Raw genomic sequence first — 21,902 nt, 5'->3', positions numbered from 1 at the left:
GCAGCATTTGTAAAATGTGAGATAGAACTCACTCTCATTTGACAGTGTAAAAGAAACCTCCTCTTGCCGGTACCAATATATATTAATTTTGTAGTGTATAAGCTTTGTTGTTTGTATGTTTTTATATGGATTCCAGCAGCCTATTTTGGTTTGCTGCAGAACAAAAGGATATCAGATTCCAAAAGCTGTTGTAATGACATGACCATTAATCAAACGTGACATATTTACAGGGTAAGCCATTATTGTAGTTCATGATGGACATAAATTTGTGTTTGGGACCCTCCACAGTGCTATGCAGATGAAGAGAAAAATATTTATTGATTCTCAACATATTCTCATTTTTTGAAGACTTTTTTTTAGCTGTACTTATCTTTTTCTTGTGTATGTTTGTGTGTGTGTCTGTTTGCACTGCTTTTATGTCATCCATGACTTTTATTATTGTAATTATTTATCTTTGTGTGTTTATAGGTCCCCAGGGATTAGGGTTCAGCGTCACATCGCGAGATAACCCCACCGGGGGTAAGAACCCCATCTTCATCAAGAACATCATGCCCAAGGGGGCCGCTATTTCTGACGGCAGGCTCAAACCAGGGGACCGACTGATGGAGGTGTGTCTATTTGGCCTCTTAAATCTTGACATTTTTTTTTTGTTCCATTTTTCTTGTGATTGATGAATGAATAGTGCACCTTCCCTCGAGTTGTAACCATGATTTTTTTTCCTGACAAATAATATTATTTAAAAAGCCTGTATACCTCCTCGAGGAGCTGGTAGAGCGATCTGTCAATAGAGTAGAAAACTGTTTGATTCTGCTCATATTTCCTGAACATCCGTGTACTCATATGACATCACAAATTGTTGTGTTGAGTTCCAACCTGGACAAGGCGGTCGATGCAATCCACAACTTTCAAATACGTAGACTGATTTTCCTCAGACTTTCACTGAATATCTCGCTAGTTTGTCTGTGTTCACTGCATCCACAGACTGGTTGGACAAACATATACCCATCGGGAAATAAAGTTTGTGCTAATGCTTTGTTATTTTTTGTACATATATTCATTTATCTATTTGTCTTTCTGTCTATATATCTCCCTCTATATACAATGTATCTTCCTTCCCATCTCTCTCTCTCTTTCTATCTATCTATTATTTACCAATCTATCCATTTATATATCATCTATTTATCAATCTATTTGATATCTACATCTGTATGCACACCTGTGTTTTCTGAAAATCTTGTTTGTAGGTGAATGGCATTGAGATGACAGGAAAGAGCCAGAGCGAAGCCGTGTCCATTCTGCGCAGCGTGAAACTAGGGGGTGTGGTCAACCTGGTCGTCTCCCGACAGGATTCGCCAGTCAAGATGGTTCCAAGACAACTGGTAAATCTCCCGTCATTAGACTCTGAGTTTGCAATAAAATGGAGAGAAAAAAGTGATAGAAGGGATCATGACATATTTGTGACCTTTGTATTGTCAATTGTACTGGCAAACCTGCCGTAACTTTTTGAGACTTTTGGAATTACCCCTCCAGGGAAAATCAGCATAATTGATATATTGTAGTTTGACTTTATTTTTGCTGAAAATATAGAGTAAAGGTGAACCTGATTATTATTTTTTTTTTTTTGCATTGTTTTGAGGTAGCCATACCTCATATTTTTAAGTATTCATATTCATGAAGTAATAGTATCACAAATAATGAGACAAATTGAACATAAAGCTGTCGTGAATCCAAGTTCCTTGCAGGGCATGTATCAGTTGGTATCTGTAATCCATTTGCTGGTTTACCTATTTCACATTTAAGTTCCATTGTACGTAGAAAGTGAAATCTTGTGGAAAAACATATGAAGCAGCGTGATTCCTCCTTTCATCCAAAAACAGGGTCACATTTATTATGCGTTTGCAAATGATACCTGTCATTTGTTGTTCTGTAAAGCTTTTCGATTAGTGTCCCCTGATTTTAATATCTGTTTTTTTTAATTATATTAACCCAGCCCGAGGAAACAGCAGTGGAGGAACAGATATCCAATGTCAATCGCACCGTGCTGACCTTTGACATACCCCTGAATGACACGGGGTCGGCGGGTCTCGGGGTCAGCGTCAAGGGCAAGAGCGGGGCCACGGAGGACCAGGAGACGCGCGACCTCGGAATCTTCATCAAATCGGTGATCCACGGCGGAGCAGCCTCAAAGGTAGATCAGCAAATTTTTACAGCAAGAATCGTGAAAATGTGTTGTATTTTCATTTTAAGGTCTGGTGTTCTTTAATTTCAGGTTTGCTGCAATCTTGACACACCCTCTAGGTCTCCACCAATGGTATTATATAGCTGATAGTTAGTATAGTATCAGACTTAGCTGATGTCATTTTGAATGAAATCATCCCATGCATTTGTCCTTAAAAATACTTATCTGAAAATCACTTTTTTTTTGTTTCAGGATGGTCGCTTGCGCCCGAACGATCAGCTACTTTGTATCAACGACACTTCGCTTGCCAACATGTCAAACAGTGAGGCCATGGAGACGCTGCGCTTGGCCATGTCGCACGAAAAATCACCGCGATCCACCATCTCCCTGGTCATCGCACGTCGGAACGACCAGGACGGTGGGGGCGGGCATACCAACAACCTCAGCAAGCCCACCGTGAGTCCATCGGCCGATCGCAACGTGGACAGCGGCCTCATGTCCCCCTCGCCGGTCGGCAAGAACGACGCCGGCTTCTCGGTGGGCGTGGTGTCGAACAGGATGTCGGAGGGACAGTTCGAGGGGCACGACCTACAGAACGGCGGTGTGCCACGCGGCAACGAGATCGTGGTGCGGGCATCCGTCGAACCGCAGGCCGCGTCCTCACGAGCCTCTCCCGGCGCCAAGGTGACCTATCCTGGGGACGACGAGGAACACTTGTACACCAGAGACCGCAGGTCGTCTGGCGGTCAAACACTGCCCTCTGGAGGGGAGGAGATGGTTATGATGGCTGATTCACAGGTGAGGGACTGTGGAGACACGTGTGGAAAAAGTCGCACTTGTGATTTAACATCATGATGTCGTGGCCTCATGATTTTGATACAATGATCTTATGAAACACCAGAGAAGTGGAAGCATAGTAATAATAATGATTCTAATATTAATGATAAACCACATTTCTATAGGGCATGTCACCACAGATGTAGTCCCTTTGCACTTTGTAAGTAGAGAAAAGAACAAAAGAGGATCTGGAGAAATCCTGTGATTAAATTGTGAATGAATTCAATTTTTTAAAATTACAGTAACAATCAACATTTGATATTGATATGATACGATTCTACACAGGTATGGTTATGCAAACTCTACTTTGTTTGTACTGACGTTACATGAAATACGTAAAAACATATCGTTTCAGGTGTTCCAGGAATGAAGAACACAAAGACAAATTGCAAGGGACTTTTCTCATATCATAAAATATCAATATTTGAAGAAGCAAGTGATGTTTTCATTCCTCTCTTTTATGTAGAAAAGGCTGAAGAAAAGAGTCCAGAAACAAAGTTTTCCAGTAATATTTTATGTGCTCTTCCTTTCTTCCCCTCCGGCGTCCAGACCCGTCTCAGTCACCCACCCACCAGTCCAGGGGGCCCTGTATCCCACCTCTCCATCCACGGCTCCCCCTCCGCCAGGGCTCCATCACCACCCCAGTGGCTCCTTGATTGGGAAAAGAATGCACAGGATGGGTGAGTGTTGGATCACATTTCTTTACTGTGTATGCAGAGATGCCAACCAATATTTAGTACGATAAACAGAGTGAAATACGATAATACGATATCACCTCTTGAGAGTACATGTATGCCTTTTCATCTTTCGAACAAAGAAAAAAATGAAGCCAATATGAACTGCAGAAAACCGCTTCATCGCATAGAAAGATGTAACACTAAATTCCTGCAACTCGTACAAAAACTTTGAATGACGAGCCCAAATGGGCGGGAAATATGCGGATGCTTTACATTTTTCTCATCGATGTTGATGAAGTAGCACCATTTTACTTGCCCTTCCTTACCAGGGAAACAGTTTTACTGACATTATACCGGCCCAGCGCCCATGGGCTAGTAGTCGTGTCAAGATTTCATGAAAAGCTGATTTTCCTCTAAAAAATCAGATTTTTTAGGGGATTCCATCTGTTTCGCCACGTCAAAAAGTTGACATCTCTGTGTATGACGTAGATGATAATTCAAAGAGAGATGTTATATATCTGGTGTGTTGAGGGAATAGCATTTGCAATGAAGGGAAAAGAAAAATGATTATAAGAAATTTATGAAGATTTTGATTGCAAAATGGGTTTAAGCCACTTGTTACATTTTTAAATAATTCCCTCATGAGATGGAGCAAAACAAATCCTTTCCAATTATACTTCACTTGTTACATAACAAGGAATATTCCTGAAGTTATGACCAAAAATATCTCACATTTTTCTATTATTTTCCTTTTTTAGCAGCTTTATTTTGCAAAAATAGACAAATACACTGTAGGTGAATGAATAGAAAAATGTAATTGTTGCACGCTGAGATTTTTTATATGAGAGCTGGTGCATGTACGACCTTCAATCAGGTCCTCACGGGTTATTGACCATATGGCCTGAGTGATAAGATGTGCACGGCTTGAACAGACTTTCAATCTGTGTGCTTTCCTACATGATAGGGAACTGAGTCCTCTTCCAGACGCTGACAAGCAGTTTGACCGTGACAGCTATGCCAGGGCAAGCTTCTCGGAGAGGAGGCAGGGTGGGTCGCTGGATGCCAAACAGGTGATTTCATTTCTCCTTTATTGCTTAATTTTCATCAATGTTGCCGTCATCCGCCATGCTGTGTAATGGTCGGGGGGGGGGGGGGGGGGGGGATCGGAGGGGAGGGGATGGTGTTGGTGGATCAAGACCTTTAAACTCTTCTTTGGATAGAACACTTATTGGGTACTATAGGAAAACAAAATCGAAAAAAAAAAATGAATTACTTCACAGAAGAGTTATTCCTTTAATTTTTTTTTTCATTGTTGAACAATTATTGGGCATGGGTAGGGATACTTGTAGGTCTAAGATAGTTTTGAAACTCAGTATATTTGAAAACTGGAAAGCTATGAAATCAGAACAGGCAGTGAAGTGCATGGCAAAATCGTTTTGCCACTGCCGAGAAAGAAAAAGTAGAGAAAGCAAAACAGAAGAAAGCAGAATCCCAAGAGAATAACTGAAAAAAAAAAAATGTACTGCACCACACCAATCATTGGCTTTAGGAAAAAAGAAAACCTACATTATTTTCTCGCTCTTTCTTTTGGTTTTTTGGCTTTACGTTGTTGGTTTTTTGTTTTTATTTTTGTCTCTACAGACATTTCAACTGAAAGTTACGTGTAGTGTGCAGTATGACCAGCTGATGAATTCAGTGTGCAGTCATTTGATTTAAAAAAAAAAAAAAAGAAGGGAATAGTTTTCATCAGATTAACCCTCAGCGGATGCTCATCCTGAAAATCCAAGTGCCATTGCTAGACATACAAACATATTCTGCACAGGACTGAAAAAGATAATATTGTGAAAGAGGAAGTAGATATTTCTCCACCCATGGTGCTGGTTGTCAAATTTGCATCATGTAATCCCATAAAGCACTGGAACCAGAAACTGCGCTGAGTTTTGTTTGTTTGTTTGCTGTTTTTAATCTGTCTCTCTGGTTTTGCTCCGCAGATGGCATGGTACAAGAAGACGAGGGGAGAGCCAACACCAAAGAAGCAAGCCACCGACGTATCGCAGAAAGGTAACTCACAGGGGGAAATCCCTCCCCACAACCCTACCCCCAGCATTTCTCCAAACTCACTGGACCGAGTCTCGTCTTGATTGATATTGTCCCTCTTTGTGTTTCTATATCAGTGTTTGCGATGGAAGTGAACCATACACCAAGACATCAAGGCCCAAACATGAAGGTGGTTTAAATCTAGACCCTGGTTTAAATTTAGACCATGGACTAAATTAAGCATGAAATAGTCATACCATTGATATGCAGGTATCAACTTGCGTTTGTTACTGGATGTCTACTGGTGTACGCAATCTGTCAATCGTATTTACGCAGGAAAAATTTGCATAAACCGTGGTTCAAATTCTAACCACCTTCGTGAATGCGGGCCTTAAAGTTCTGCTATGATTGTGCTCACAGTTCATCATGCCGTACTACGACTTGTTACTCAAGCTGTGCTAGATCGTGTGATTGTTAGTGTAAACCTGTATTGGTTTCAATGTCACATCAGCCTATCATTAGCATGTCGTAGTCAGATATATATATATATATATATATATATATATTCCTGGATGGCATTGTGCTCTCTTGTGGCACCTGCTCCTGAATATTTGCAAGTGAAAAGTTTGTTGCACCTTGTAGTCACGTTGTCAGTATATGAATATATATATGACCCTGCATCACAAAATCAATGAAAAGTCGCCAGACATGCATTTTTAGTTAAGGCAGATTCTGAAAGAGCAGACTCTAAGTTTTAAAATGATGTATAACTCAATTCAAATGGACTCTCCTAACCTAACTGTATCTAAACAATGGAAAGAAAGCACACACTCTGGAAAGTGTGAACTGAGAAAAGAGGCTCTGAAGTACAGGGTCTATTCAAGCGCTTAATCTTTTATACCAAGCTGTGCTAGCTGTGGTATGAATGGGACAAAACACATGATGTAAACCACCGGAGCATCAACAATGAAGGGATTATCAGATTAAGCCGAAATTGAGCATGTTTTATTAACATATTCTGTCCATGATTAATGCCAACTTTCAAAGCAGTAGTGTTATCTGTATTAGACTTGAAAGTGAAGAGTGTGCAAAGGATTTCAAGAAATGAAAAGGAGCGTCTAAGACATACCTGATCTTTCTGCTCTCCCCTCAAAAAAAGGGTTGTAGAAAAACTGCTGAAAACACACCCTCCCATTCATGTTAAGATCCCAAAATAAAGAATAATGTAGAAGAAGGATAGTCCTTTCAGAAAATATGAAAAACTTAAGATTGACTCGGTTGACCCATTTCACGTTTTTTTAGTCCTCACGTAAAATTAAGGGGTGCGACTTTTTGTTCGTTTTGTGATGCACGGTCACATATACAGTGTAGGTCCCATCTGAGTATGAGCTGTGGGTAAAACCTGTTAGGATGAGTCTGCTTAAAGGTTAAAGTCCATGCTGAAAATTAGTTTGTGTGGATAGAAGCAGAACAAATTCGGGGTACAGGACAGTGCGAACATTTCAGCAAGGTTTAATCAAAACTATGAAGAAAGTTGTGATTTGTAGAAGTTACGATCAGTGAAACACAAATTGGCAATTTCATGATGTCAATGGCATGTTTTTGATCGATGTGAAATCCCCCAAAATTGCTGCAAAAGAGTTGAGAAAGTTTGACATGAATCAAACACAAATGTAGCTATTCTAAAGAATTTAGTTTGACTGTCTGTTAGCCATCTGATACAGGTAATGGGGGCTACTTTACAAATGCTGACTTCTCATGCCTGTGTCATTTTAGTGGAAATCTTCATCAGATTTCTTTTACAGATGATTTTGTGAAATTTTATGCCGGGAATCAACTTTGCTATTTTTTCTCCCCCCTAAGCAGCAGTCATACCTTGAGAGATAGTGTTAATGGATGTCCAATGGAGAGCAGATTTTTCTATCCATTTGTCTCTGTTGGGATGTGCTTCTTGCTCGTTTCTCGGTTTTTGCATGGGCAAAACTTTCTGCCAGATTGAACTGACCTTGCCTGACAAGAAATGCATTTGCTGAATGAAATGGACGAGAACTGCACATGAATGAAGACGAACAGAAAGAAAATTTTACATTATAAGATAGTGGATTTGTGGTTATCGTAAAGCTGCTAGACTTAGAGTCTGTATGAAACTTTTTTCATTCTTTTTCTATCATTGACTGTAAATCCTTCCCCTGGTGTGATAATGCTGACAGAAAGAAAAGAAACACCCCTTGCAAGAAATGATTAAAGATGGGTATTTTTTATATGGACATGCTGAACTAAGTTTCAGGTGAAACATGCTTGGTGGTTGCTTCACTCGAGTATCTCCTGCTTACTGTTGCCGTTGTGTGCTCCTCCAAACTTGAAAGAACTGAATATTGTGACATTAAACCAGTGTTGGGCGCATAATAAGCAAGATCAAGCCAATGTTAACAGTGTGGCCTGTCTTGAGTGACCATCAAAAAATGTTTGTGACACCCATTGTGACCGCACCCACCACACCCCCTCCCCCTCCTCCTCTTCCCAAGCAGACGTGGCCGCCAGCACCAGCAGCCTCCTGCGGGCCAGCTCCATGGATTCGCTCCTCGACTCAAAGCCAAGCATGAGTCGAGCGGAAGAAGAGAGTAAGTAACGGCATGGCGCCCTCGCTTGGTGGACTTTGGGTGGGACCAGAGGGAAAAACAAAAACAACAATAATCCTGCTTTTCTTTTTGCTTGCTTACATAACCATCCAAAGCACTTTAATGCACCTCCACTTTTCCTCCCATACTCTGTGCTTCAAAGTACTTTTGCCTCGTTCCCATGTACTCTCTCAAACACGCCGTGTACATCTCCTCCAGCATCCCATCCTTACTCTCCGTGCTCCGCTACATCTTTGCCGTGCTCTAATCGCCATGGAAACACTCTCCTGCATCAATTCAGCATCTCGTCACAGAAGGCACTTCCCAGAAGATGATATCTTACTTGTGTATTGTCAAGATTTTTTTCACTTCTTTTTCTCTCCTCTGAAGGCTTTTAAAGCATCTTTATGTTACTAGTGAAGCTATAGAGTGACATTTTACTTGAATATCTAATATGTTACACTCTTTGTAAATTACCAACAGGATAAATGCACTTCTGCATTTTGTAGTTTGATAAAGTTTATAGCACAATTACCTCTTCCATTTGTGCTTTCTACGCAGACAGTGAAATGCTCTTATCACTTCCTCTCTTTGTATGGAATCATTATCCCTTCTGCATCACATTCTCAATTATATCTTGAAAACAAATTACAACATTTGTATGACCTATCTCAGTTAACCTACTCTAACACCAAAAAGTACTTGATGTCTTTTTGGCTGCAGTTTTTTCAGTAATCACACATTTTCTGTTCCGCATTGTCACTTGCACAACCTACACTCTCAACCCGCGCAATATTTATTGGTACCCATTGAATCTCTGTGTACTTCCCTATCAACCAAATGTTTATCTTATCGCACTCTTCAAACATTTCATTCTCATTCATCCAGTTGAGTGGAGACTTGTGGACTTTCTTTATCAACTACCTGGTCACAGAGAGGCAATCCATAATTTTTCCATCGAAATTTGTCCACCATACTTAAAATATTCCTCTGAGCAATCATCACCATTGTACAATGCTTTGATTTTGTCTGTCTTGGCCGTTACAATTTTGTTTTACATGCGGACAAAGATAAGAAGTTTTAAAAAAGACACCAGAAATTCCAGGAGCTTGCATGTCTTAAAATTCAAAAGTGAAAACTTGTATATTTAGAGGAGTGTACATGTACAGTACCTGAGGTAAAACTAGAGCAAGAAAGTGTGGGGAAAGAGTGGTCAAATGTCTCACTGAGGAAAAAGAAAAACAATATCGTGATTGTTACCATCTCAATATCAGTGAAGGTGGGGTGTGTTTGATTTATGTGATACCTGTTATCTATGTTCTAATCCTTTGATGTGCAGATGGTACTGTATGTGCAACAGGGTCGTGATTCAATGCATAATTTACCATACCTTGTTTCATGTTCATATACCGGTACATATTTCCTTTTGTACAGAACACAGTTTGTGTGTGATGTTTGTTACACTTACTTTTAGTTGCATATATTTTCCTCCCTTCTTTCTGATTCCTATTCATGCAAACCTTACAGGATGCAGCATTAACATTTTAGGTCAATCTTAACATCTGGGCAATTCCGCGGTAACGGAATTACAAATCAGAGAATTTTGGCTCATATTCTTTCACCCTGTATACTGGATTGGTTACTTTGCCTTCTCTTGATACATTTAAAAGATGCAGAGGTACTCACACTGTCACCCCAAATACAAATTTGTTAAATGCTCTCACTTGGTTGGTTACAAAGGAGGTCTATGTCCGATGGTAACGGAATTACCAGAGAATTGAGTCACAACTTCAACTATGACTTTGGGAGTTGTTTCTCTGAAATCTATAACACATACACTATAGGTTGTTGTTTGATGTCATCTTTGATTGTGTCAACTTCAATTTAGTTGTATTGTTTTTCAAATATTTCATCACATTTTCACAGCAGCAGGCTTTTTCCCTGGAAAGTCAGTGGTAACGGAATTACACAAATGGTAACGGAATTACGCCTTCTGAAATACATTGGAAAAAATACACATTCTTGGTACTCATGTATTCTGAAATGTCTTGATAAAGATTGTTTATGCCTTTAGCTATAATATAACCACTAAATAAGTACTCTCTAGCCTTTGACCTTGAACTGCTACAAGTGCATAGGCAGGGCTGCACACTAACCCATTTTTTCTGCCGGTCCAACCTGTCTCTGTCGGACCGGTAAATGCCCCGTTTTACCATTTTTCCGGTCCGAACAGAAAATTTACCGGTCAACAACGACAACCTAAAAAAAAAACATTAAATGACTTGCAAACTTATTTTCTTGTTTTTTATGGACGTACCCCCTCCCCCACCCATGTACATTTTACAGATTAATATTTTTTGTGTGGAAAACTTGCTTTATTTATTGCACAAGAAATTTAAAAAGAAAAGAAAGGAAGAAAATAGAATGTTTGTTTGTGAATTACAGTGTAAAATGATAATGAACAAAATCAGATTGTATCAAATGCGTTTGTGACTTTTTCTAAACATCGGCGCACGAACTTGCTTTGTAACCTGCTCTTGGTGGTCAGTTGGATTGCGACGATTTAATGAATTATTTTAGCTGTGATATTTTCTGATGCACGCGCTACAAGGGGTTCTTTATTTTTCTCCCGATAATCTATTCACATTTGTGCATGCGTTCTTGAAAGGTACACGACATGCAGGGCCGAATTCGCAATCCTTTTTGCGCCCATTTCCACCTCAAATATTAGCTGGATTGTGACGATTTCATAAATTACTTCGGCTGTAATTATTTTCTGATGCACGCGCCAAAAGGGGTTGAAAATGTGTCCTTTATTTTTTCGCGATAAACTCTTCGAATTTCGTAAGTGCGTTCTTAAAAGATGCACCACATGGCTGAATTCACGATACTTTTTGCGCCTATTTCTACCTCAAATATCAGCGGGATTGTGACGATTTCATAAATTACTTTTCGGCTGTAATCTTTTATGATGCAAGCGCCAAAAGGGGTTGAAAATGTGTCCTTTATTATTTCCCGATAAACTCTTCGAATTTCATACGTGCGTTCTTAAAAGATGTTTCACACGGCCGAATTCATGATACTTTTTACGCCTAATTCTACCTCAAATATCAGCGGAATTGTGGCGATTTCATAAATTACTTCGGATGTAACTTTTTGTGATGCACGCACCGGCTAGAATGGTTGAAAATGCGTTCTTTATTTTCTCCCCATAATCTCTTCGCATTCCGTACATGCGTTCTTTAAAGGTATACGACACGGCCGAATTCACGATCCTTTTTGCGCCTATTGTTTCCTCAAACTTCAACGGGATTGCGACGATTTTATGAATTATTATTCGGCTGTAATCTTTATGATGCACGGGCCAAAAGGGGTTGAAAATGTGTCCTCAAATATCAGCGGGATTGCGATGATTTTATGAATTACTTCGGCTGTAATCTTTTGTGATACACGCGCCAAAAGGGGTTGAAAACGTGTCCTTTATTTTTCCCCGATATAAACTCTTCGCATTTCGTAAATGCGTTCTTAAAAGATATACGACACGGCCAAAAATCATAATTCTTTTTGCGCCTATTGTTTCCTCAAACTTCAACGGGATTGCGATGATTTTATGAATTATTATTCGGCTGTAATCTTTGTGATGCACGGGCCAAAAGGGGTTGAAAATGTGTCCTGTATTTTTCTCCCAATAATCTCTTCGCATTTGGTACATGCGAATACGACACGGCCAAATTCACGATCCTTTTAGCGCCTATTTCTACATCAAAATTAATATCAGCCGAATTGAGGCGATTTCATGAATTACTTCGGATGTAATCTTTTGTGGTGCACGCACCAGCTATACTGGTTGAAAATGCGTTCTTTATTTTTCTCCCTATAATCTCTTCGCATTCCGTACATGCGTTCTTTAAAGGTATACGACACGGCCGAATTCACGATCCTTTTTGCGCCTATTTCTACCTCAAATATGAGCGGGATTGCGATGATTAAATGACTTCGGATGTAATCTTTTATGATACACGCGCCAAAAGGGGTTGAAAAATTAATGTGTCCTTTATTTTTCCCCGATAAACTCTTCGCATTGCGTACATGCCTATACGTCACGGCAGAATTCACGATCCTTTTAGCGCCTATTTCTACATCAAATATCAGCGGGATTGCGATATGTCATTAATTATTTCGGCTGTAATCTTTTGTGATACATGCACCAGAAGGGTTGAAAATGTGTCCTTTATTTTTCTCCCGCTAATCTTTTCCCATTTCGTACATGTGTTCTTAAAAGGTATACGACACGGCCAAACTCACGATCCTTTTTGCGCCTTTTTCTACCTCAAATATCAGCGGGATGGTGGCGATTTCATGAATTACTTCAGATGTAATCTTTTGTAATGCACGCACCAGAAGGGTAAAAATGTGTTTTTTTATTTTTCTCCCGATAATCTTGTCGCATTTGTGCATGTGTTTTTGATAACCAACTCTCTAAAAAAAATCGAGTGAAAATTTTCACTCTAAAAAGAGTGAATACAAAAAAGAGTGAATTTCGAGTGAAATTGGAGTGAATTTTGAGTGAAGATGCTCATTTTCACTCATTTTGGAGTGACGTCAGGGATCACTCCAAAATCTTCGAGTGATCCCTGACGTCACTCCAAAATGAGTGAAAATGAGCATTTTCACTCAAAATTCACTCCAATTTCACTCGAAATTCACTCTTTTTTGTATTCACTCTTTTTAGAGTGAAAATTTTCACTCGATTTTTTTTAGAGAGAACACGGCATGCAGGACTGAATTCAAGATCCTTTTTGCGCCTATTATTTCCTCAAATTTCAACGGGATTGCGTTGATTTCATGAATTGTTATTCGGCTGTTATCTTTTATGATGCACTCACCAGATGTGTCCTTTATTTATTTTTTTTTTCTCCTCTATAATCTCTTCGCATTTCGTACATAAGCTTTTGAAAGATACGACGCGGCCGGTCAAATTCATAATCCTTTTTGGGACGATTTCTACCTCAAATATGTAAGCGGGACTGCGATGATTTCATGATTTTTTTTTCTCCCTAGTATTATCTCTTCACATTTTGTGCATGCGTTCTTAAAAAGTACACGGAAGGGCCGATTTCGTGATCCTTTTTGCGCCTTTCTTCATTATGAGACCATTCTGAACGAATGAAAATATTCATCTGTGAAATGACTGTGTAAAACGAAAATAAACGCAATCAGATCCATTTACTGTATCGCTGAATATTGAATGTCTTTTTACTTTTTCTAAAAATCAACACAAGTAAATTAGTTCTAACATAACTGCCACGCTGCTGCGAAGCCGGGATCGGATTGATCTTGCGTTAAAAAATCATGAGTAAAATGACCCAGAAATACGTGCGCTTCTATCAATGCTTCTTGTCTGGCATGACCGCCGATCGCAAGCAAACGAAAAGCAGTTACACTGTACATGCTTTGCATCGTTTGCTTTGCATGTATTGCATTGCATGGCAGTGCGTGAGCAGCGCCAAATGCGCAAGCGAGCGCGAATAACTGGTCGACTGCTAGTGCTCAAAACTAATATATGTTTACTGTACAAATTGCACCGGTAGACATAAACGAAAACTTGCGTAAAACTTGTTGAACAGTGCGATATCTTGCATTCTGTTTCTTCCTGATCGGGGCTGCTCTTTTTCTTTCTACTGACCCCACCAATGCTTTTTTTTACTGGTCATGTCGGACCGGTAACTTGTGGATTTCCTGAAAAGTTACCGGTCCGACAGTGACTTTTACCGGTCTTTGACCGTCGGACCGGCGCCAGTGTGCAGCCCTGGCATAGGTGACAAATTAGTTTTTATTGTCAAAAAATATAAAATTTTCATGCTAACAACTGTGATTTGAAGTTGTAACTATGTCAATCAAGATCTCGTAACTTGTAAGGACCACATCCATCAAAATTTGTCTACTTTCAAGTTAAGAATTTCACACTCTGCAGGTAAATGACATCTAAGACACATGGTAACGGAATTACACTAGAATAGCCCTACACAAGTACAATTCTATAAATCCAGTCAACAATACTCAAATTTTCTTGTATTTCTTTTGTTGATATCATGCAAGACAGATTTCTCTGTTTTCTTCTTCCTAAATATGCCAATAATTGATAATATGTGTTAATTTCTTACAAGTATTGACACAAACATTATGTGCACATGCACAAGAAAATAATAAAAAACTGTCCGGATTGACACTGAATTTAAATCTAAATCATAAAGTGCCAATTTACAGTGCAAGATCACAGTGTGCAGCCCCATCACTGAACACAATGTTTAATACAAAGGATGCTCGAAACTTTTAATTTGCTAAGTGAAAAGATGCAATTATGGTTCAGTGACAAATATAACAAATTACAATTCAATCATAAATTGAAAAGAAAATTTTCTTATATGATTATGGTACTGCACCAGTGCTCAATCATTATCATTTATATGTTGTGGCTTATATTAATCACTAAAAACTTGTGACATTTTACTAATAGCTGAAGTTGCCCCCTGGTATATAATGTAGTGCATAATTTGATAATTCTTTTACAGTGTAAGTCCTACTTAAAATCACTAAAATGAAACAGAATACAGCAAAATAACTTTAACAAACTACAACTTTTTGAACCATTATAGTGAGTCCACCAAATTCTTTTAATTCATAGAAAGGTAAGAGGGCCTCTTTTATCCATCTGCAGCTCACTGAGTTAGAGTCAGATTAATCAACCTGTGAATAATGTTAGTATTTACTTCTGACCACACAAAATTTCCAAATGATGTCTTCAGAAACACCACAGTGATTTGATCATCGACTGTAATCATGACTTGGCCTATGAATTTCCTACAAGTTTCCTGTCTCTGTCTTTCTTCTTTGACTTTGTCTATTTTCTCATCCCGAGTGTTGCCATTTAATCACAAGAAGTGTGCATCTTCTCTTTTGCAGTAAGTTGTACTTTGACTGCCTGACAGCAAATGATAAAATACACTGTAATGGCACTTGTATGAAAGGAAACTGGATTGTACAGCAAATGGTAACATGAAGAGTAAAGGTAGAAGCAGAAGCCCATTGACTTTAATATTTAAAATCTTCCTAGGATGGGAAAGTATAGGCCTAAATGTTTTATTTTAGAGCTGTATCACAATTACTGACTGGGGAAATGTTCATCATAAATGGTGTTTTTGTCTTTATTCCTTTTAAAAAGAAAGGATTAAAGAACAAATTTCAAAGGGTAGCAGATGCTCTGTATCAAATGGGCATGAAAATAAAAATACATAGTCTCTGTGGAGGAAAGATCTAAGAAACAGATGAAAGAAGGTCATAGTCATACACTTACCATTAAAGATAAAGGACTCGAGGATGAAAACAGGACATGTTCAATAAAAGGTCAGACTATCGACTTGGTGATGATAAAGCCTTTAGCATACAAAAAGATCAAAGGTGTCACATTCAGTGGGCATCCCATGTCAAATAATGACTTCTAATTGGTTCTATCACAATGTGTATGATCCTTCTCTTAAATTCTTGATCTTTCCTCACAAAATTATCCTGTTCATTTCTCCCTGTCAGTAGCACTAGCAGTGCTCTCTTTTCATTTTAAAGAAATTTTATGTCCTTCCTCTTCTTTCTAACCTTTGTTCAATTTATGCTGCATCACACCCATTCAATAGTCCCTCATCACTATACTTAGATTTTGTATGAAACCATGAGACTTTTTAGCAAGACAATATACATTGATATCTCAGAATTCAGTATGATTCATAATATTTGAGAATGGGTATCTGTAGCAAACCTTATAAAGTTATCAATTAGCACAGTCTCCATGTAGTTCTTGTACATATGAGAAAAGGTGAAAGAAGGGAGGAGACTTTCAGCACAAGTCTTGTCAAGCGTGTACCCTGATGTCAGGACTCACTGTCAGAGGCATCCAGCTACATGTATGCCGAGTCATGTCAGTGTACCATACCATACATATATTTCAACTTTCACTCCTTTACTGCCAATCACTAACACTGTTAAGCTCAATGATAATGCCCTGAAGCTATTTCATGAACAGTTCACGTACATATTGGCACGAAAGTAGGTTATGTCATTCTCTTCCATATTAGATGTGCGTGTAATTCCGTTACCATGTAATTCCGTTACCACAATTACAGAAGAACTGAAGGAGATATTTCACAAAATGTTTTGTGAGTTTTCAGGGAGTCACATGTAGAGAAAAGAATTACAAGGGGAGAAAAAATCAGTGATTAGTTCGTTCAGGAGAAAACTTTTTTCATTTTTATGGTAACGGAATTACATTAATTTGTCAGTAGATTTTGAAAGTTTCTCAAAAAAATATCATAATGAGAGCGACTGAATGCTTCATTAAATGTGATTGTTGAAGCATAGGAAGAAAGATGGGGAAGTATGGTTAAAGCAGAGAGATATTTAAGTTGTTTCATTTTGAATTTTCATTTAATATTGCAAAATTTTAGATGAATACAATAAATAGTCTCCCAACTTTAAAAGTGTGTACAACAAAAACGAGGAAAGTTATTGGAAAAGGGTTTTTTGTTTCCGTAAATACAACATTCCGTCTGTACGGGAAACTTAAATTTCTGAGCATTTACTTAACTTTGAATTTTGCTGTTTTTGCCCTTCCCATACGGAATTGCCCATCTATGTTATTGTGGTACTTGGCCAAATCATATTTTCTGAGTGGCCTGACAACTTTGTGCACTAGTGTTGAAAGCATTTTCTAAAGTAAATGTGTGTACGGATATGTGTATGTTATGTGGGGTGTATGGTATGTTACTAACAAGAAGCTAGCAACAACACATCATAGAGATGTTAGATGCACTATCACTACTTTCTTTTGCTTTGCCAATAAAATCTCTTATTCCATATTTTTCAATTCCTTTAAAAAATGATGCTCATAATCTGTTTGCTGATCAGCTCTGATAGTCGTATAGGCATCTGTGCAATCAGAGTCTCTTGTTTACAAGTGTAGCTGTGTTTAGCCTAACTCCGAGGCTGCTTTCTGCTTTCCTCACCTCTCTGGCTGCTCAGCAAGGATTTTCATCAGTCTTGAGCTGAGATTATTTCCACATTTTCTACCATAAGCCAGTACATGTACCTACTCTAATGCATACTGTATGTTATCACATACTACAAATAATTACCTGTATAAAGCCAAAGTATGAAAGTAAGACTGATGCAATTTGTATGTTGCCAGGTAAGAATCACAAGCTATTTTAAGTACTGCAAGATCCCAGCACTATCCACCACTGTCTAACAGCAGTACTTTTTAAAATCCAATCAAAATATTTTCCCCAAGCATCGCAAGCTTCTGGGGACATCCCCATTGTAATACTGTCAATGTTTACTGGTGCATCAATAATTTATTGTATATGTTGTACATGTGAATGTTAGAACAGAGTTGATAGTTCATAGTAGATGTTCAGTCAACTGTATTCTGTATGGTAGAGAATTGTGAATGCTTTTAAAAATGAGCTCACTTTCAATGTTGTCACTGTATAGGCTAACATCCATCGAGCTAAATGTCATGTGATGAATCCAGAAATGATGTGCTCTGTTGTATAACAGTAATAATGGTTTGATGATTGGTGTTCTATTGTGGATCATCTGTTCATGATGTGCACACATGAATCAGAGCCCTGACTGGTCTCAGTAGATAAAAAGTAATTTTTTGTTATAAGGAAAAGCATCCTTCAAGTTGTTTTTGGCACATTATGGATTCCCTTCAATCATTATACCATGTCACTGCACACACCCTATCAATAAACATGACCCGTTCTATTCATTCATCATTATTGTAAATTATGAATTATACATGTAAGCATCAAGTATCCAGTGCAACTCTTTATGTTTTGATAGTGGCCAAATAAAAGTAGCACATGGCCAGAAGCTGGAGACAGACAAAAGACATCTCTTTGCAGGAACGTCTGAGCTGACTAGATAAACATTCCTCAGACTATTCAGAGGGACAGTCACTGCTTGTTAGTGTTTATTGAGCTATTTGATATATGATATTAAAAAACAACAACATGCGTTCTCCAAGATGTCTTTGTTCATAAGTACAAATAGCAATTGCACGTCAGAGGTGGCAGTAGTACCAGTTATACCATACATGTAGTTTTCGTGGTGTGAAGGCATTTCGTACACAATAACCTAAATCAAGCCCCAATTACATGTTCATCTTGATAGATGCCCATGCAAGCAAGACTTCAAGAGCTCCCATTGCTAATGTAGTATGTATGTATGGATGCAGCCAGGAGACAGTGTTTTCCTTAGACCCAGATACTTCATTTCATGTATGCCCCCTCTTCTGTCATCCCTTGCCCCTCAGCTGCTGCCAAGCCCATGGGACCGGGTCTGGGCATGGAGAAGTCAAGCTCCCTGGAGAGCCTGGAGGTCGCCGTGGCCACCGTCCAGCAGCAGCACCGCGACGACTTCCCGGGTCGGCCGAGGCCAAAGGTCAGGAGGGGTCGCATCTGCAACGATAGCTTCCGAGCAGCTGTGGACAGGTCATACCAGGACACACCACTCAACGGGGAGGTCGTCTCCATGTACACAGGTGAGACTTTGGACACAGCCGGCCAGTTTTGACAGTATGATGGAATTGTGTGGATTAAGGAAATGTGTCAGTGAGTTTTGGCCTCTGTTTGAGAAAGGGAGATACTTGTCGAAGTAATTCACTCTCACTACAGCTAAACTGCACTATGATGGAAATAGAATTTGAAGAATAGATGCCGTGGTTGCTTGCTTTAGTACAAGCATTCATTTCTTCCATTTAGCAGCCAGGTGAACGAACAATAATTCAAACCCAAATTCAGAAATAGAGAACTTGACCGGCGTTGAGGAAGTGAGACAGGTGGCTCAAGACATCTGTCTTTTGGGCTGGGTACCTTAACTCATTTCATTGCCTTTTTTAATTGAGACTCCAACTCCAAGCAGCTGGACCCCCTAGCAAACTGGAGGCTAGTTGCGCGAACATGCCCACACTTTTTTCTGCGCGTACACGCTGTAGCTCACTACACAAGCGCTTAATGCAATATCCTTTGTGACTGGGGACCAGGGTTCTAGCTCCAGGATCGTAAATGCTGTCTGGTGCTATTCTAGCTCTATTTCTTAACATATTACAGTCAACCTCGCTTAAGTCGATCTCGCATAAGTCAAATAGTCATCTAGGTTGAAAGTCTTTTCAAGTCCTCTTCTCTTTATGTTCTATTGATTTTAATTCCTCATAACTTGAATTTCCTCTAAAGTTGAAGCTATTTCTTCAGTCCAAATAGATTTGACTCAGGCAAGGTTGACTTTATATGACAAAGCTAAGCTTTGTGGGAGAAAGCTGATTTTTGAACGGAGAAAATGTGTCTGAAGTGAAGACACACAGCTAGAGCAGGAGAAATTGAAACTCAAGTGGGACTTGTGGGAGAGAAAGAGATTTTGCGCAAGTAGCCCCAAAGTGTGAGATCTCCTGCAATAACGGGAGAGTTGTGTCTCTCCCATTCCCACAAACAGTTAAAAATTAATGCACAGTGTTGCCATCACAATGAATGACATTCTCTAATACATTTTGTCTCTCGGTTGTGTGTCCGGTAGTGATGGAGGCAGAGGAGAACGGGGGCTACGGTATCTCCAGGATGTCTTCCAACGGGAGCGGTGATGGAGGAGGCGGGGGCATCACCTCGGCCGGCAGCATGAAGAAGAAGAAGGACAAGAAGGAGGAGAAGGATGCCAAGGGCAAGGGCAAGGCATCGAGCACGGGATTCAAGGGCCTCTTTAGGTTCGTCACACATCTCCACTGGCTTTCTACCTTAATCTCCTGCATGCATCCTTTTTTTAATCAATTGATTAAGAGAAATACATGTATATGAAAGTTTAAAGGAATGGTGTAGTTTTCATTGATATGGCAGTTAAGATTTTAAATTTTTGTAGAATGATGAGAAGGCACATATGAGATATCAAAGAGCATACAATTCTAAGAGGAATTCAAAATTTATCTGATGAAAATCAGTTTTGAAGTGGCTGAGATATCAAAAAACAGAGTAAAAGAAAGTGGTCCTAATGCATGGTGGGTCCCATCTTTCATTAGGACCTCTTTGATTTTGGATATCTCAGTGATTTCAAAACCCTTTTTCATCATATAAATTTTGAATTCCCTCTTAAATAGAATTGTATGCTCTCTGATATTTCTTTATAAAGGTTTCTCATCTTTAAAAAAAAAAAGATGGAGACTTGATGCCCCATCTCAACCAAAACTATACCATCCCTTTAATGTTTTCTTGGAATTCAGTTGAATAAAGCTGATTGTAATTCAGATCTGTTAGGACTTTCTTTCTGTCATTCTGCAGTTATGATAGTGACAATGAATTACAAATATATGAGTAGGCCTGTCATTGAGTAGTATATCATGGCTTGACTTTTTTATTCGCTTGCCCATCAGGCAAGTTAGATCATAAATTTTCATATTTTGACTTGCCCAAAAGAAAAAAAAAATATGTTTGTCCCAAAATAGTGTCAAGGTACATTGACTTGAGGAGTTTCTGATTTTCATATTAAAGTCAAAATTTTACTTGTCCAGTAAGGCAAGAAACTTCCAGTATTTTTATCTTGCCCTACATACAATTTTACTTGTCTGCTAAGAGCAGGCAAGTGCTGGTGTCGAGTAAAATACAAGATGTATATGCGATTGAATGTATAAAGAGATTAACAACACATACTTTGCAAGGATGGCAAAGAAGTAAACATAGCAATGACAAAGAGAATGATCTCCTGAAAAGTGGGGATTGTGAGACATGGATCACTCAAACAATATGCAAATTCATGTTCATCCAAAATTTATGTAGAGCCAGAGCATTTCGTAACTGATACGTGTATGGTAATAACATAATATTGTAAACAGTGCTTGTTTTAAAGTGCACGTTTTGACGTACAGTAGTAGGAGAAATGAACTGGCTTCTGTCAACAAGGACATGAATTCACCAAATTCTCTCGATCCTCCACCGCAGATTTGGGAAGAACCGCAAATCCATCGGGTCCGAGAATGCGCTGAAGGAGAAGGATAAAGATGGGCGGAGCCAGACGATGTCGGAGGTGGAGCGGCTGGAGCAGGAGGAGCTAGAGAGGCGGAAGGCACGGCAACAGGCCAAGCAGGAGCACCAGAAGTGAGCACTGCTAGACTCTTCCCCCAGGATCTTCCTGTCTTCTAACACTCTTCATTATAAAAAAAAAAACCCACCACAACAGACAACAAACTAATGCATGTACACAAACTTACGAGACAATGTCTTTCACCAAACCATTGCAAAATCTTCGGGTGAGAATGAGAAGGGCGTTAAGGTGCCTTGAACACCATCATTTTAGTGGCAACTTAACAGTTCTCATTCTCACTGGACAAAATATAATTTCCATGCTAAGCATGTTTGTGAGTGGTTCATGAAATGTGAATGTGCAGCAAACACTTCCAAACTGTCCTAATGAAAATGATGAGATGTCAGGGCACCAGAGTGTGTGGACAGAGAATTTTGA

General features: G+C 39.2%; 1 protein-coding gene across 1 annotated transcript in view; it reads left to right on the top strand.

Moving 5' to 3' along the window:
• Window positions 1-21,902, top strand: part of LOC139727359 (partitioning defective 3 homolog) — a 125,552-nt gene that overhangs the window by 100,570 nt on the left and 3,080 nt on the right. The window contains exons 9-19 of the mRNA XM_071638319.1: window positions 469-608; window positions 1,245-1,379; window positions 1,991-2,188; window positions 2,432-2,977; window positions 3,566-3,696; window positions 4,658-4,763; window positions 5,685-5,754; window positions 8,259-8,351; window positions 18,718-18,945; window positions 19,974-20,157; window positions 21,383-21,538. Coding sequence (XP_071494420.1) covers window positions 469-608; window positions 1,245-1,379; window positions 1,991-2,188; window positions 2,432-2,977; window positions 3,566-3,696; window positions 4,658-4,763; window positions 5,685-5,754; window positions 8,259-8,351; window positions 18,718-18,945; window positions 19,974-20,157; window positions 21,383-21,538 — 1,987 coding nt within the window. The remainder of the gene's footprint in view (window positions 1-468; window positions 609-1,244; window positions 1,380-1,990; window positions 2,189-2,431; window positions 2,978-3,565; window positions 3,697-4,657; window positions 4,764-5,684; window positions 5,755-8,258; window positions 8,352-18,717; window positions 18,946-19,973; window positions 20,158-21,382; window positions 21,539-21,902) is intronic.

The sequence above is a fragment of the Diadema antillarum genome, unplaced genomic scaffold (genome assembly GCF_040938485.1).
Source record: "Diadema antillarum isolate AM-2024a unplaced genomic scaffold, OU_Dant_1.0 seq00000127_RagTag, whole genome shotgun sequence".
Classification (NCBI taxonomy): Eukaryota; Metazoa; Echinodermata; class Echinoidea; order Diadematoida; family Diadematidae; genus Diadema; species Diadema antillarum.
This window is presented reverse-complemented; position numbering and strand designations above follow the sequence as displayed.